Source organism: Platichthys flesus, chromosome 20 (genome assembly GCF_949316205.1).
Source record: "Platichthys flesus chromosome 20, fPlaFle2.1, whole genome shotgun sequence".
Taxonomy (NCBI): domain Eukaryota; kingdom Metazoa; phylum Chordata; class Actinopteri; order Pleuronectiformes; family Pleuronectidae; genus Platichthys; species Platichthys flesus.
The window spans coordinates 8286534-8301387 of NC_084964.1; the positions used below are offsets into that span (position 1 = coordinate 8286534).

Genomic DNA, 14854 nt, shown 5'->3' on the forward strand with positions numbered 1-14854 from the left:
CACAATCTTTGGCAAACAGAGGAGCCGATTATGTTGTTGACTCTTATGGAATCACCGTATCTGTCTAGATGTGAGATCCCACAGTGTCCTCGACAATACTTTGAAGAAAATGCCATTTTGAAATATAAAAGAAACTGGAATTAAATGTATTCTTGCAAAAATACATTTCAATAACAAAATGTCACTCAGAGTGAAACCTCCACCAATACCCAACAGCCCTCTGAAACTCAATCAGGCGGTATATTTCACACTTGTAGGTGTCAGTTCCTTAAATGTGCCCGACATTTCCTTGATTTATGACCTGAGTAAAAATCTCACAATGTCCTATAAGTAATGACAAAACAATCCTGGTTCTGCACCTTGGTTTCCTCCAAACATGTTTGTTTTTCTTGACCCGTGTCACATCCCCCTATTAAATTGTGTCTGTTATTGAGAGTTAAAGGGACAGAGTAAATAAAGATGGATGACATGACTGCTCCCCACAAGTGAAGCCAATGTCTCGCCCCCTGGTGGCTGGCTGCAGAACATGTCCTAAACCCGACCCTCTCCATGTTAGCGGATGGAAAATGGACCAACTTGGACCAACATATAGTTGGACTGACTACATGTCCAATATTTTTCTTTTTCTCAATTTCACAGTTTGAATTAGTAATTTGATTTTAAGTAGATGGAGAGAATCACCTGAGACTGACACGCGATTGGTCGAGCGTGTTTATCGGCAGGATCCACAGACAGCGGCTCCATCCCCCCTATCGCTAGGGAGCTAATTATTTCTCCAAATGCGCAAGTTACTAGCGTTTGTGGATAGTGAGAGGAAGCGGAGATGCGTCATCATCTTTATTCTGGGCTAAACAAAAAGAATGAAACTTAAGAAAATGAATGCAGATAAACCTCAACTTACACAAATACTCAAGGCCGGACTATAGCCCATATTCAACTTAAAGAACATTTTAAATTGCACTGATTTAAAAATAGATAATATCGGAGTCAGCAGCGGTGACCGTTTCCTCTTTTTATTTGGTGCTTTTTTCAAATATCTTTACCTCTGTCGCACACACTGTAATCATTTACCAAAGCACTAACTAACCGCAGGCTGCCAGGAGGATATTTCAAAATGAGATTCGTAAGTAGTAAATTCTTTCACTTGTTTGGTAAACAGTCTAAAAGCCATTATATCTCCATTGTGTAATGTCTGGTTAACACCATATCTGTGCAGATTGTTGATACATTGTGTGGCAGTCAAACCTTTCAAAAAATCTCTCTTCCCCCTCACACAGCTTCATGTGTGCAACTTCCTCATTCACCGACTTGTGTTAGCTCTTACTTAAGAGCACACCCCTGAAAACAAGAACGAATCCTGACGGCAATAACACGCATACACAAACACACCGAGGCAGAGAAGACCAGGCTGGCGTGGTACCTTCCTCACCTGATGAAGTAGCACGGCTGGGCCCTTAGTGGACGTATTGTGGATACTTTGTGGGTACTGAGCAGGTCTCAGGTGGTGGTCGGGTAGAGAAGCTCGTCGGGTTCCAGTGCAGGCATGCTCCGACAGTCTCTGAGCATCCTGAAGCAGCTCAGCTCTGCACCAAGGTAAGAGGCAAGATCTGAAACTTCCTCTGAGTTTTAGAAAGTTGGTTTTCCCACACTCAAGGGCTTTCAACCAGAAACTAATATGTTCTATTCTGGGATTTTATGTTAGTGTCATGGTTTACACGTGACCTTGATACTATAGTTGCAGTTAAAAGCAAATGCTTTAAAGTGCCACTATAACTAGTGGGAGAAGAAATAAAACATTGTTCCACTCTTCAATGAAAAGTGGAAATCTGACTCGCTAGATTATTATGAACAAACTTTTAGATCGTGCTGTAAAAGAGTTAGTCTGACTGACCTTGTATAACTTAAATCTGCTCGCAACAGTTGTTTCAGTTCAGCAAAAATCTTTAGCTTTGAAGTTTAATAACGTGAATTTACGTCAGTTTTCTTTCAAGGATCTAAGTTTTAATCTAAGTACGCGTCATTTCATATCAAGCTTATTTATAAAGCACATTTAATAGTGTTGTGCAATAAAAACAAATGCAACTGTGGAGTTAAAATGAAATAAAAACAAATACAAGGCAATGAAATTAATAAAATCAAAGAGATAACATGGCAAGTCTTGAGTTTAACCTTGAGCATGTCAATGGGAGAGGAACACGTAATGATACTAATAATCTTTCTGATGGAACAGCTTGACCAATCAGTCTCAGTTGTCAATAAGATGATTCACCCCATCAAATGAATGATTACAACTTAATGTAAAATTAACATTTATTACATCAGTGTTGCAGGAAGTACCTAATAGGACAGAAATCCTATTTGAGAAATGTATCTGATGTGTAATTTGACTCAAATGTCAATTTGACTCAAATGTCAATTTACACATCCAGCAAAGATAGCACCAAGGAAGTTATGTCTTCACCACTGGTTTTTGTTCCTTTTTAATTTGGTCCATGTCCCATCCACTTACATGGAAGAGCTGGGGTTTAAGAGCTGTACTGCAGCTAGACTCTTGGGGACAATTGAAAAGTGGTGGCTTCACCTTTGTGGAGCGGCCATGTTGTCCATCTGTATTTACAGTCTATGGTCTCGACCGAGTTGCTGGTCTGAGGGATCTATGAGCTTCAACATATACTGGGGGGGGGGGGGGGGGGGGGGGGGGGGGGGTCTGGTCAATTAATACTCTACCACAAAAAAACATTTGTTATATTTTAAGTATAAAAACCTTTAATGTTTCTTTCATCTCCATCAAATCCAGAGCTTACTACCTGCCACAGTCTGCTCGAGAAGCTTTTCGTTTCGGTGCTATACTACTTTGAGGAAACGTTCAATTCTGCTTTGGTCTCCGTGTTCTCATTTTCACTCTTGCAAACACGACGGTGGGAAGTGCGTCTAGCAGGAATGCTCCAGTGGCTGGTTCCTCTTGAAGTGACACATGCTGACTTTTATGGGAAACCTCAGGCTCCTCCACGCATGAACACCACAGCGGTTCACAGCAAATCTGAGGGGAGACATTGTGAGACATTTCTGCAACAGGAAACGAAATTATGACTCAACGTAAATAGATTATTGCAATTTTTTCCGTTTGTGTTATTTTCGTCCCTGTTTTCATTTTGCTGTCTGTAGATAATTGAAAAATCTTAGCCGTTTATCTCTGAGCACATGTGTGTCTGTGCCTGGCTCACGAGTAGGTGACAGTTTGATTCAGATATTTGGATGCCACACGAGTCGAATAGCTCGGGTCTTGAGAGTTTTGCATGATAGTGACTGACATTTGAAACAGAGTGGGTGACGAAATCTTACATGATACACTTTGTCTGGCTTTCTCTTGGCGTGTGGGTGTGTGTCTAATAAAAGACCTACAAACCCATGCATCTGCAGCAGTGCAACATGCACATCAGCTACAAACACCCCTCCCACCAGTTCTCACTTTACTCCAGCTCTGTGACTTTTGGTGAGATAAAGACGTGTAGAGACATAACGCACAGTAGCACACGCTTGCATTCTAAGTATCCACGTGTAATGGGCAGTATGTGTATATAGGAAGCCATCAACGAAGATGTCATCTGTAAAAAAGGCAGGTCTCGGTGGCTCTCGCAGGACTGTAAAATACATGGCCAATCAGAAGTGAGCTTAAGGGCTGATGTGATGGCGTGGGACGTATCAGTTACAGTTTTCTAAAAGTGTGGCCCGCTCTCTTAATCTTTTCCTGGATTCAGCCTCATGAATTCCCTCTCTTTGTGTTTTGAAATGTCAGACGTCAAGTTCCTTGGGGAAAATAACAATGTACAGTACACACTGGGACGCGCTGCAGCTCATCTGACCTCTTTTCAAGCAGGGCTGTGCTCCCTTTTCGATGCATCACGTACCAAGAGATGTTCTCAAAACAGCAGAGACACGTGTTGTGTTTCATCTGTGCTGATCTCCTCCCCCTCCTCTTCCCACGGCTGCATGCCACAGCGGAGGTGAAACAGGGTTGTGGTCTTAAACCGTCATTTCTCTCTCAGAGCTGGCGCTGCACTAAACCTCAACGACAACCCTCACACTCCGGTTTCAGCCTGTTGGCTTTGTGTTGTTTGTTAGACTGGCCGAAAAAAAGTCCTCCAACCCTGCCACTGTTGGCCAAATAAAACTAGTTTGTATTTGCTGATTATTTCTTAAAGATCATAAGTTACTAATGGGAAGTTAGCATCAGCTTCTACTTAGCACATATTAGCATAACGACTCTGAGCAAGGGGCTCTCAATGCACCTGGCCAGGAAATAGTCCAGCTCACAGCTTAGTTCAGTAACCAGCTGCTGCCTGTGATGTCATAAGCACCACTGTATACTGTTTATAATATGTATATAAAGATGGATGACATGACAGTGCCACTAAAGTGAACCCAGAGTGTCTCAATAGCCCCCTGGTGGCTGGCTGCAGCTTAGGTCATAAAACCAGCCTTCTCCATGGTAATAGACGGGACATGGACCAAACTAAAAAGTTAAACTACATTTTTCTCAAATATGTTTTCTTCTGTGCATGTTATTATCACACTGATGTATGTCGAAGTGGGAATTCTAATTAGTTATTTTATTATAAAAATGCTCTTATGGTTGCGATTGGTTGAGCGTTTGTATCGAGGGGATTCACAACTAATGGCACTACACCCCCCGTCGCTACTGCACAGGCTCCAAATGTGCAAGATGGAAATGTTGGTGGAAGGAAGAGGAGAAGGAAGCACTTCTTCGCACTTTACACATATGCACATTTTATAGATAAGATCAAATGAGAAAATAATCAGCAAATCAATAAGACAACAATAGAATAACTTGATTTTGGTCAATTCCAACAAAACCACGTTTGAATGTTGATATTGTTCATTTGGGCGCTTGTTGTGTTTACATTCACTGACCAACACCGTGTCACATCAACAGGTCACAAGATGCCACTGAACTACTACACGCGGACCTGGTACTGGTGAGTAATACCAGCAGCAATAACATATTAATAACAATAAAATTGTAGTTACTGCTTCGTCCGTGTGCTTGTTGGTAGTCTTATATAAACGCCTTGTTCAATGAGCTCTAGAAGACAATCAGTCAGAAAACATCCAGAAAGCAGATTACTGCACTTAAATTACTGTTTGTATCTGCACATTGCAATTACAACCCATTTATTTACAGGCAGTTTTCTCAAAACTTTTTATACTTTCTAAAACAGTTTTATATATGTCTCAATTCTCATAGTTTACAGGATTGTAGTGTTAAAATCGAGGTACTGCATTGCACACTGTACTTGAATACCATGTATAACAATATTGTATACAGTTGAAAAATGGACAAAGTAAGTAACTGTCTGGAAATGCATATTGTTTTGTTGAAAACTTAATATAAAATAAGTAAAAAACAAACAAAAAGAGAGGTACAAAAATCATTATTTGTGTGTTTGTGTGTGAATGAAGGTGGAGCAGCGGGTGGAACCAGCCAAAAAGGCGGCTCAGGTCGTTTACAAGAAGCTGCAGGGTTGCATGCAGAGTCAGTCCGGCCTGGACGCTGAGAAACGAATGGTACTCAGACACTTGGAGACTCACGACATCCACAGCATCACTGCAAACGTATTTGATTGGTTGCTAACAGGTGTCACACCCACTTCTCTCTCTGTAGAAAAAGCTCCCTCTGATGCTGCTGTCGGTCAGCATGGCAGAGAGCCTCAAAGACTTTGACGCAGAGTCCTCTATCAGGTGACAGCTTTGATCCTCTGCAGGTTATCCCTCCATCAATCCATCCATCCATCCATCCATCCATCCATCCATCCATACATACATACTCATTCTGTGCCTAAACTTTGGATCCCCCAGCCTGTGTAGACCCTCTGTTTACTGTGTATTGTTTATTTATAGTCATAGAGAGTTGACAGAGCAGTGAGATGAGCTGCAATTAATTTCCTGTCTCTTGCTTTGTCTGATGATGCGTATAAGATGTTTTGTAGATGTGAGGAAGTCTCATGTGGGATCAGAATGTTTAGTTTGCAGTTCTTGTTGCAGGAGCTGTAAAGTATGTGTTTGATGGTTTCTTTTCTACACGCAACGTTTAATGCAAATATGTTTTCATGGTTGAACTGTAACAGAAGTTGAGAATGAGCTATATTTGTGTGTGTGTGTTTGTTGTAGGAGGGTGTTGGAGATGTGCTGTTTCATGGAGAAGATGCTGGCCAGCATGTTGGCTGACTTTGAGATGAAACTGGAAAGAGAAGTCCTGGTGCCGCTCAACAAGCTCAGCGAGGTGAGACAGGGGCTGCCGAAGAGAAACCATCCATTACACTTCTCTTAAACCACTAAAAGCTTTTAACCACGGCTGCACTGTGTCTAAAAATACTCTGTCCATCACTCACGAGCATGTAAAACCTTGTACTACCTATATATCAAGTGCTCATTTCATGTGTTCTTTTCAAAGAGTTTGACCAGCTCAATGGTATTTTACAAAGCCCACATATAAAGCTCAGTCAATACTGAAAAGCCGTAAAATAATCCAAAAATTTAATCTCAGCATTTGACCCTTGTTGGTTTCATTTTAGGATGATTTACCAGAGATTCTCAAGAACAAAAAGCACTTTGCAAAGCTCACTACAGACTGGAACAACGCAAAAAACAGGTGAGTGTCACCTAAATCAGTTTATATAGTCACATAATTGGGACTCCTCTTCCTTAAGGGGATAAACAAAAGTCCCCATAACGTTAATTTTTGAAGGTGAAAATTTGTTTAGAGTTATTATGGTTAAGGTAAGAGTAAGTCTCCAGGACAATCCAGGACAGTCTATGTAATGTCCTCTGAAGCTGGAGACATGTTCGTGTGTGTTTGTGGCCAGGAGTGAGGCCAGCACCGGTGCCCAGGCAAAGCAGGAAGGGCTTAAGGAGGAAATGGAAGAAGCATGGAGGAAGTTGGAGAGCACCAAGGTAAGAGAACCTTGTGTCCTTGACAAAGGGACTGACCCGCCGGCACTACCTCGGTGAAGTCAATGGTTTATTCTCGATGTTTTTGTCTCTGCAGGACCAGTACTCTGCAGATCTGTACCACTTTGCGACTAAAGAAGACGACTACGCCAACTACTTCATTCGTGTGAGCTGCAGTTTTGATAGATCTAAATTAATTCTAAAGTCAAATAAAATAAAATCTGCAAGTTTTGCAAAAAGTATGCCTAAGGTTGTAGTATTTACTCATGCAGCTTCTCATATCCACCACCTCTCTTTGTTTGTGCAATCGTAGCTTCTCGAACTGCAAGCAGAATACCACAAACATTCCCACGAGTTCCTGGACAAAAACATCAGCGAGCTCAAAGAGAATCACAGTCAAAATGGTGAACTTGTGTGTGTCCATCTGAGCATTTATTACCTGCACTGTCAACGCAATATTTCTACATGTGTTCATTTCCTCTGTTTGCTGTGTCTGATTGTGCAGGGCCAGCGCTGGTCCTCTCCAATCAGAAAGTCTACGGGGAGCCTCTGCTGTCTCATCTGTCCAAAAGCGACAGAGAAATCGCGGTACCCATCGAGGAGTGTATTCACATGCTCCTGAGAACGGGCATGGCAGAGGAGGTAGGACTGATGGGATGAAAGAGAAATCAGATAGTGGCCTCAAACACTGGACATGTTTTTGGGATAATGGATAAAGGAAATGCACTATGCTTGTTTAAGTTTAACTGATCAGATTCTGATTTGGCGAGGATACCACTGACTCTCTCACGGAGTTCCGCATGTTTCTGTACCTGGGCCGATACTTTTTACCCTATGTATGCTTCCTTTGTGCAATATTGTCAGAGAGCACCACAAACATCTCCATTGTTACGCAGATGACACCCAGCTGTATTTATCTGTGAAGCCAGATGAAGCCAATCAGGCCGTTCAACTTCTGAAGACATAAAAGCGTGGATAACCTGTACATTCTATTTCTAAATTCAGACAAAACAGATTGTCTAAATGCTATAAACTTTATTACTTTTGAAAACCACTGCTCTGATTTTGGTCTCAGGCTTCTGTGCATCAGGCTATAACTAAATCTTGGCTAGACCTGGTCATGGAATTTTACTTACTTTACAACTTGGCAGGTCATTGGCCGCTCATCACTTGGGCCATACCGCCATCTCTGGCTCTACAGTCTAATCACTCTTCCTTTCATTACATGCCACTCTAGGGCCTGTTTCGTTTGGCGGCGGCAGCCTCGGTTGTGAAGAGGCTGAAGACTGGCCTGGAGCAAGGAAATGTGGATCACAGCGAGTTCACAATTGACCCTCACGCTGTGGCCGGTAAAGACATGTCACGGGTGCTTCTTTGTCTGTTCAGCCAACGTGACTTTTACCGCTCATTTCACTGTTCCTCTTCTGTTCTCTCAGCCCCTGTTATAACTTCCACAAATGTGAAATACATAATTTCCTGTGTACTGAAGAAGTTTTAGAGCATTAATCTAAAATCCATCTATTTTAACAAATAGAATGGGAATTCAGCTGGTCCTTGTGTTATTCTTTATCATTGTTTGTCCAACATTATTGAATAACTCCGTATATATTACCTTGTACCTGATTATACACTGCTGTGATTGTGGACTGTTTGTCTCTTAATCCGGTGACAGGAGCTTTGAAGTGTTACCTTCGAGAATTGCCCGAGCCCCTATTGACCTTTGAACTCTACAATGACTGGTTCAAAGCAGCTGGGTGTGTGTAATATCTACACTCGAAATGTTTCTCATCTTACTGTGGTTTCCGCTTTGTGTCTTGAGTTTGATCTGTATCTTCATAGGGAAAAAGACTTGACAGAGAAACTGGAGCAGTTCAAAGTTTTGCTGAAGAAACTGCCACCTGAAAACTACAACAACCTCAGGTTTGTGCCCAATGTGCTCATGTTTTTTTCTTCCAAATGAAAAAATGTCATTTTCTTTTCCATCTCAGGGGCAAAAAAATGCTCTTGGCTTTGGGGATCCTTCATGTAGCAACATCACTGGCAGAACTTTGTGTATAGTACTGCGGTAATTAGCAAATCTTAGCAGTTAATAAACTAACACACAAAATATAGATTGGATTGTGTGTCTCCACTTCCCCCTATTGTACAAAAATGAAACCAAAATATTCCAGATACAGGTCAACATGGTACATCATGTGGTTTTGACATTGTTATCATTATTTATAAAATTATAACTTTTTTAACTTGACCATTTAGCCCACCATAGAGTTTATGAACAACACCTTTCCACTTCCTCCTATACAGAAATAAAGCTAAAATATATGAATGTCACCATCTTAGCCTGAACACTACTAAATGTGGATGGAGCAAGGTCCCACAATTAAAATTGTGTTTCAGTGTCAGCTGTCAATCATGAAGTTTCACGCCGTTTTGTTTTTAACCTCAAATAACTAATACAAAATAAGACGTTGAACTTACATGAGTGTGATAAAAAGGACCTAAAAGGACAGAACCTTCTCTGAGAAAAAATGATTTGAAGTGTAGTCTGACTATTTTAGTTTGTTCCATGTCCCATTCACTAACATTGAGGAGGTGGTATTTATGACTTGTAGTGCAAAAATCCACCAGATGACGTTCAAGACATTTGAGTTCACTTTTTGGAAGCTATCTCAAGTTAAATGACCTTTTTTATTCAGCCGGGCTGATGCTGTGTTTTTGCCACATTTGTGTATCTCAAATCTCACCTGATACTCATCAAGTAGGCGCTTTTGTCACTACAGGGCACTCACAATTTTTTATTCAACCTGACTGATCCTCCCTGAGCTCCCATGTCTCCTTCCAACAACCGGTGTACTTTGTGTTTTCCTCTCTCTGTCAGGTATCTGGTCCAGTTTTTGTCTCTGTTGTCTGAGCAGGAGGCTGTGAACAAGATGACCCCCAGAAACATTGCCATCGTCCTGGGGCCCAACCTGCTCTGGCCCCGAGCTGAAGGGTACATATGAAATAACTCATTATACTTTCTTTATACCGTGTGTACTGTTAACTTACTCCTCTCATTCATGTTCCCTGTTTTGCCTGTCCTTCCTCTTTCATAATCTTCAATTGATCATCGGTGTCATGAACCATAACTTCTGCTCACATGAGAGTTTTGGTTGTGCGATCAGAGTACAAGTTGACCGCTCTAAGAACAGATTTGAACACACCCAAATAGGTCCTTAATACATCCTGAGATCTGATCACTCAGACCACATTCAGAGGGGTCTGGGACAAATGTGGCCACAGGGCTTTTGCACTGGGCGTGCAATTGTGTCCTGGGCTACATATGAAAGACCGCCTACTCAGTCGACTGCCTCTTACTCACTACAGTGTCATAACGAATCGTATTTTTAGCATTGACACATTTAGATCAGATGTCTCAGGATGGATGTTAATACCAGGTCTGTGATGTAGTTGCTTTCTATGCAGAACAGTGACGATGTCATATTCTTTCATTCTGACCTCTTGATGTTTCCTTTGCTTCTCTCTGTCTCTATAGTGAAGCTGCTCTGTTTGACATGGCGTCAGCTTCTTCAGTTCAGGTGGTCACAGTTATGGAGCCTCTTATTCAGTACAGCTCCAGCCTCTTCCCTGAAGGTATGTCAGGGTGGTTCTGGTTAACTTGAACTTATTTTTAAGTTGTCACATTTGCAGTTTGGGCTTTTAAAAATGTCTCTCAGTTATGATAAGGTTAATCCAAAGACATCACAGCAGTTACACTAAAACTATGATATACTTAATTTTTTTACATTCTGTATAATGATGTCAGGATCTTAAGATTATGAATTTATGGAGTTGCCACCTGAGTATCCCTGTCATTCCTTTTTTATTTCAGTTACTCGTTAAACAAATTACCATAAACCACACAATGAACCTGGAGCCTTTAGGCTTCAGGCCAGGTGCATTGGGACAGTTGTCCAGTTTGACTGGTTGGGAAACTACATCGCATAAAGAAAACAATAGTTAAGCAAGATATAAATAAGAATATAATAAGAATAATAAAAAATGTATCACCTGCTCTGACTGCAGTGCATCAGCAAAATCTACAGGTTACTATAACGACAGGCATTCATAATTCTCATATTTTATGTGTGTACTGCTCTTCTGTTTTGATGTGTTTGAAAACATAACAAAATGCAGTAAATGAATACGTAATCAAAATATACAATTATCGGTGATTTGTAATCAGAGTTATTCTTATCAATGTCACTGTATTCTCACAACTCAGCAAACTCATCACCATCTGATTAACAGGATTTATTCTGTATAATTTAAAGCTGTCTTTGTGATGTCGCAAAAACAATGTCCATGTCTTTTTTTGGTCAGCTGTATCCTTTGAGATCCCAGAACTCCCTGAGTTACCAGATGTGACCGTTCCTGCTCCTGTTGCCCCGTCTCTGATCTCAGAAAAGGAGAAACTGAGCAGAGCAGTCTCCTCTTCATCCAGTACCTCCTCCTGCTCATCCTATCATCTCCCACTCTCCAAGGCAAACAGGTATCCTTGTGTCAGAACAGTATTCGCAGCTAAGCCTTAAATGATGAATGGTTTGACAATAAAATGACTGCCTTTTACTGTCACAAGCTGAAGGTAGGTTTATCTACTAACTAGACATGTTCATCCTTTTCTTTCCATCAGCACAACCTCTCAGGACAGTGGCGCCTTCTTCCAGATGAGAACTGGCTCTGTGAGTCGCAGTGGCTCCTCCACATGGGCCCGCCCTGCAGCTGCACCAGCGGCACCAACCCATAAAAACACCATGTCCAGCGTCTTATCAGCAATCGCTCCCGACCCCACTCTGGCCTCAAATACTTCCGCTGCGGCATCAACGCCAAACGCGGGACAGAACAGGAGCCCTACCCAGAAGCAGTGCCCGGAACAAGGCCAGCTGGAGTCGATTTTGGAGGCACCTCTACACTCTCCCAGAGCATCGGTGAAGATAAGCTCCCCGTACAAACGTAAGTCAAAGTCATCAGAGTCTAACATAATGTTCAAAGAGATAGAGTTGTGTATGAGATCGAAAGGATTTACTCAAATTTTACTGAAGTTGCACTGAAAAAAATTTGGAGTGACATTTACTTAACAAAAGCTCGGTAACAATTCTCACGCAGAAATTCGTTATAATTTTTACTTGGGAAATCCTCAAGCAAAATGGACTTACTCGTAAGACTTGGTAGATAAAGAATAGTTGATTAGTAAATTTTACTGGTAATTTTAACCCTTAGCTAAAAAATATACTCACATATAGAGTAAATTGTACTTAAACTAAGAGTAGTGGTAGTTCTGGGGTTTTAGTATCCGTAATTATTTGAAGGGGGTCAGTAGGTGCCTGTATGAAAACAGTTTTTCACTCAGTCCATTCTAAGAAATGTGTTATTGTAACGTCTCGTTGATGTTACTCCGGATTGAAATTCAGATGTGAGATATTTCTCCTACATTGGCCGACTATCCTGCTAAAACTTGAACTAACAAGAGGAAGGTGTAACTTAAGGTTCAGAAACATCCTGTTGTAACCGAATGTAGATATATGGCTGTGGTTGTATAGCTGTATCCAAAAATACCAACATGTCTCTCACCTGGGTTTACCAGAGAGAGTAGAGATAGGCCTGGTCACGTGTCACTCAAAGTGCAGTCAGCCAATCAGAGGAGGGGCTCAAGAGGCAGGTGAAGGCAGTCTGTTCTGTCTGCAGCTCAAGAGAGAGGCAGAAGGGAGGACATGGAAATACACATTGCAGCAGTTTTTTTTACTTTAAACCCCAGATATATAATCTTAAGGATACCAATACCTCAAATTGAATCCCCAAAAGGTGTAAAATACAGGCCCTTTCAGACATCCCCTTGCAGATCCTTAGAAGACATTAGTAACAGTTTTCACATGTTGAGTAGCATTTCTCATAAGTAAACGTCATGAGTCAAATTTTGGACTTCCCCTTTAAGGGGCCGAACACTTTTTTTCCCAGAGCAGCAGCAGTCCCATCATTCATTGTTGTTTCAGACCAGCCTCATCGTTTATATCTCTTTCTATTGTGTAACGTCGGGTAGAGATTCTTCACCTCTACCCTTTCTCTCTCACTCTGTGGTTTGTCAAGGGAGAGAAAATAAATTACCACTTGCCATAGCAACCAGGAAGTAGACAGGAAACAGGAAGACTCAGATCACTGACCAAAATATCAACCCCTCGTGTCATGCGTCACTGTCATTAACTCAGAATTGAGGAAGAGGTTGAAAAACTTTCCCCTTTAAGTCTTTTCTTCCTGATGTGACGTTTGTCAGTCTACAAAACTGAGACCCTCTTTCTTACTCACTTTGCTGTTACCTTATATGGTGTCTCTTCCCAAGCCTAAATTAAATTAAACTGAAATCCAACACCATTTAGCAATCCGACAAATGTTGGATTTTCTTTTGTTTAACATTGATAATAATTTAAGAATATTATGCTGAGATATTTGGTGACAATTGTCTTTGAAATTGGGATAAAGTGAAATGATGTAGCTTTTAAACAGCTGACATTATGGTCTTTTGATAATTACGGGAAAGTCATGCTAAATTAACGCAATAGAAATGTAAAGGAGAGACAAGGTCACCAGCCTATATTAGTTGCTTAGCAGGATCTTTGTAGAGTTAGCTTTCTTTAGCCACAGTAGATTTCATAAATTGTTTGTCTGTAAGACGATTGTGTTGTTTCTTTAATTACAAATTATCACAGTATAACAGTCTTTTCAGTATAAGATTCACATTTTCACCATCAAAGGTACGTTTAGTGGAGAATGGAAGAAATATTGATCTCTGCTTTCTGAACATAACCGTAAAGAAAGATGAACGACATGTAAGCTTTCCAAAAGTGAAGCCAAACCATCTCAATCTCCACCGGGTGGCTGGCTACAGTATAGGTCATAAAACCAGCCTCTTCCATGTAAGTGGATGGGAGATAGACCAAACAAAAAATTCAAAGTACACACTTAGTGTTAATTTTTCCCACATAATTTGGTTTAATTAATGAACTAATGCTTTAAAAATGGGGCGAGACATCATGATTAACAGCTGAGACTGACTTGCCATTGGTCCAGTGTGTGTGTGGCAGCTGTGCAGACACTGGCTCTAAAGCTCAAGATGGCAGCGTTTGTATACAGGATATCTTGGCTTCATTTCTGGATAGTGAGAGGAAGTGGAGCCATGTTTAATATATACGGTCTAAGGACACCACCTGGTCAGTGTCTTCCTTATATTCCTGCTCTTATTTTCTACAGCGAAAAGATGCTTCGGCACGAACAAAGCTAGCGAGCAGGTGACGGTTCAGTTCTCCAAGCCGAAGGCCCCTGTGCCTCCCAAGCTCCAGAGCCCTCCACCCCCAACCACAGTCCCAACGAGGGTGGAGACTGGGACCAAGCCTACGCCCGCACCCCGAGTTCAGGGAGCCAACCCGAAAAAGCCTCCACCGAAAAAGCCTGGACTCAAAGCCCCAAACTGCCCTCCACCTCTTCCTCCACCATCACTGGCGAAACAAGTTCCCTCTGTAGCACAGTGAAACACGTTGGTTTTTGTATCTTCACTATTGTTCAACATGTTTATTCTGCTGTTCAGTGTCTTCCAGGATGTATTTTTAAGTTTAAGTGTTGCAGCTTAATCACATTTTTTGGATCTGTTTTTCATAACCAGTACCATTTATTTATTAGTCTAACGATGTCCGATATTTCCCAGAATGCAATGTCATCTGGGTTGAAACAAAAAATATCCAAAGCAATAAATGAATCCACAAACAGAAAAAGACATTTGTTTTTCCTATGTTTTTAGGTTTTAGTTTTCCATAAATCGACACCATCACAGTGTTCATGTACACTGGCAAATGATTTT

The 14854-nt window shown here is 41.2% G+C and overlaps 1 protein-coding gene across 1 annotated transcript; it reads left to right on the top strand.

Annotated features, from left to right (window-relative positions):
* Positions 1-1077: 1077 nt before the first annotated feature.
* On the top strand, positions 1078-14768 carry sh3bp1 (SH3-domain binding protein 1). Its single transcript, XM_062413795.1, has 19 exons — positions 1078-1123; positions 1278-1593; positions 4955-4997; positions 5482-5586; positions 5684-5760; positions 6190-6301; positions 6594-6670; positions 6885-6972; positions 7067-7135; positions 7283-7373; positions 7475-7611; positions 8207-8318; positions 8642-8723; positions 8809-8889; positions 9848-9961; positions 10505-10602; positions 11332-11500; positions 11642-11961; positions 14251-14768. The coding sequence occupies exons 2-19, from the start codon at positions 1544-1546 to the stop codon at positions 14526-14528; spliced, it is 2103 nt and encodes a 700-aa protein (XP_062269779.1). The 5' UTR covers positions 1078-1123; positions 1278-1543; the 3' UTR covers positions 14529-14768.
* Positions 14769-14854: the final 86 nt, after the last annotated feature.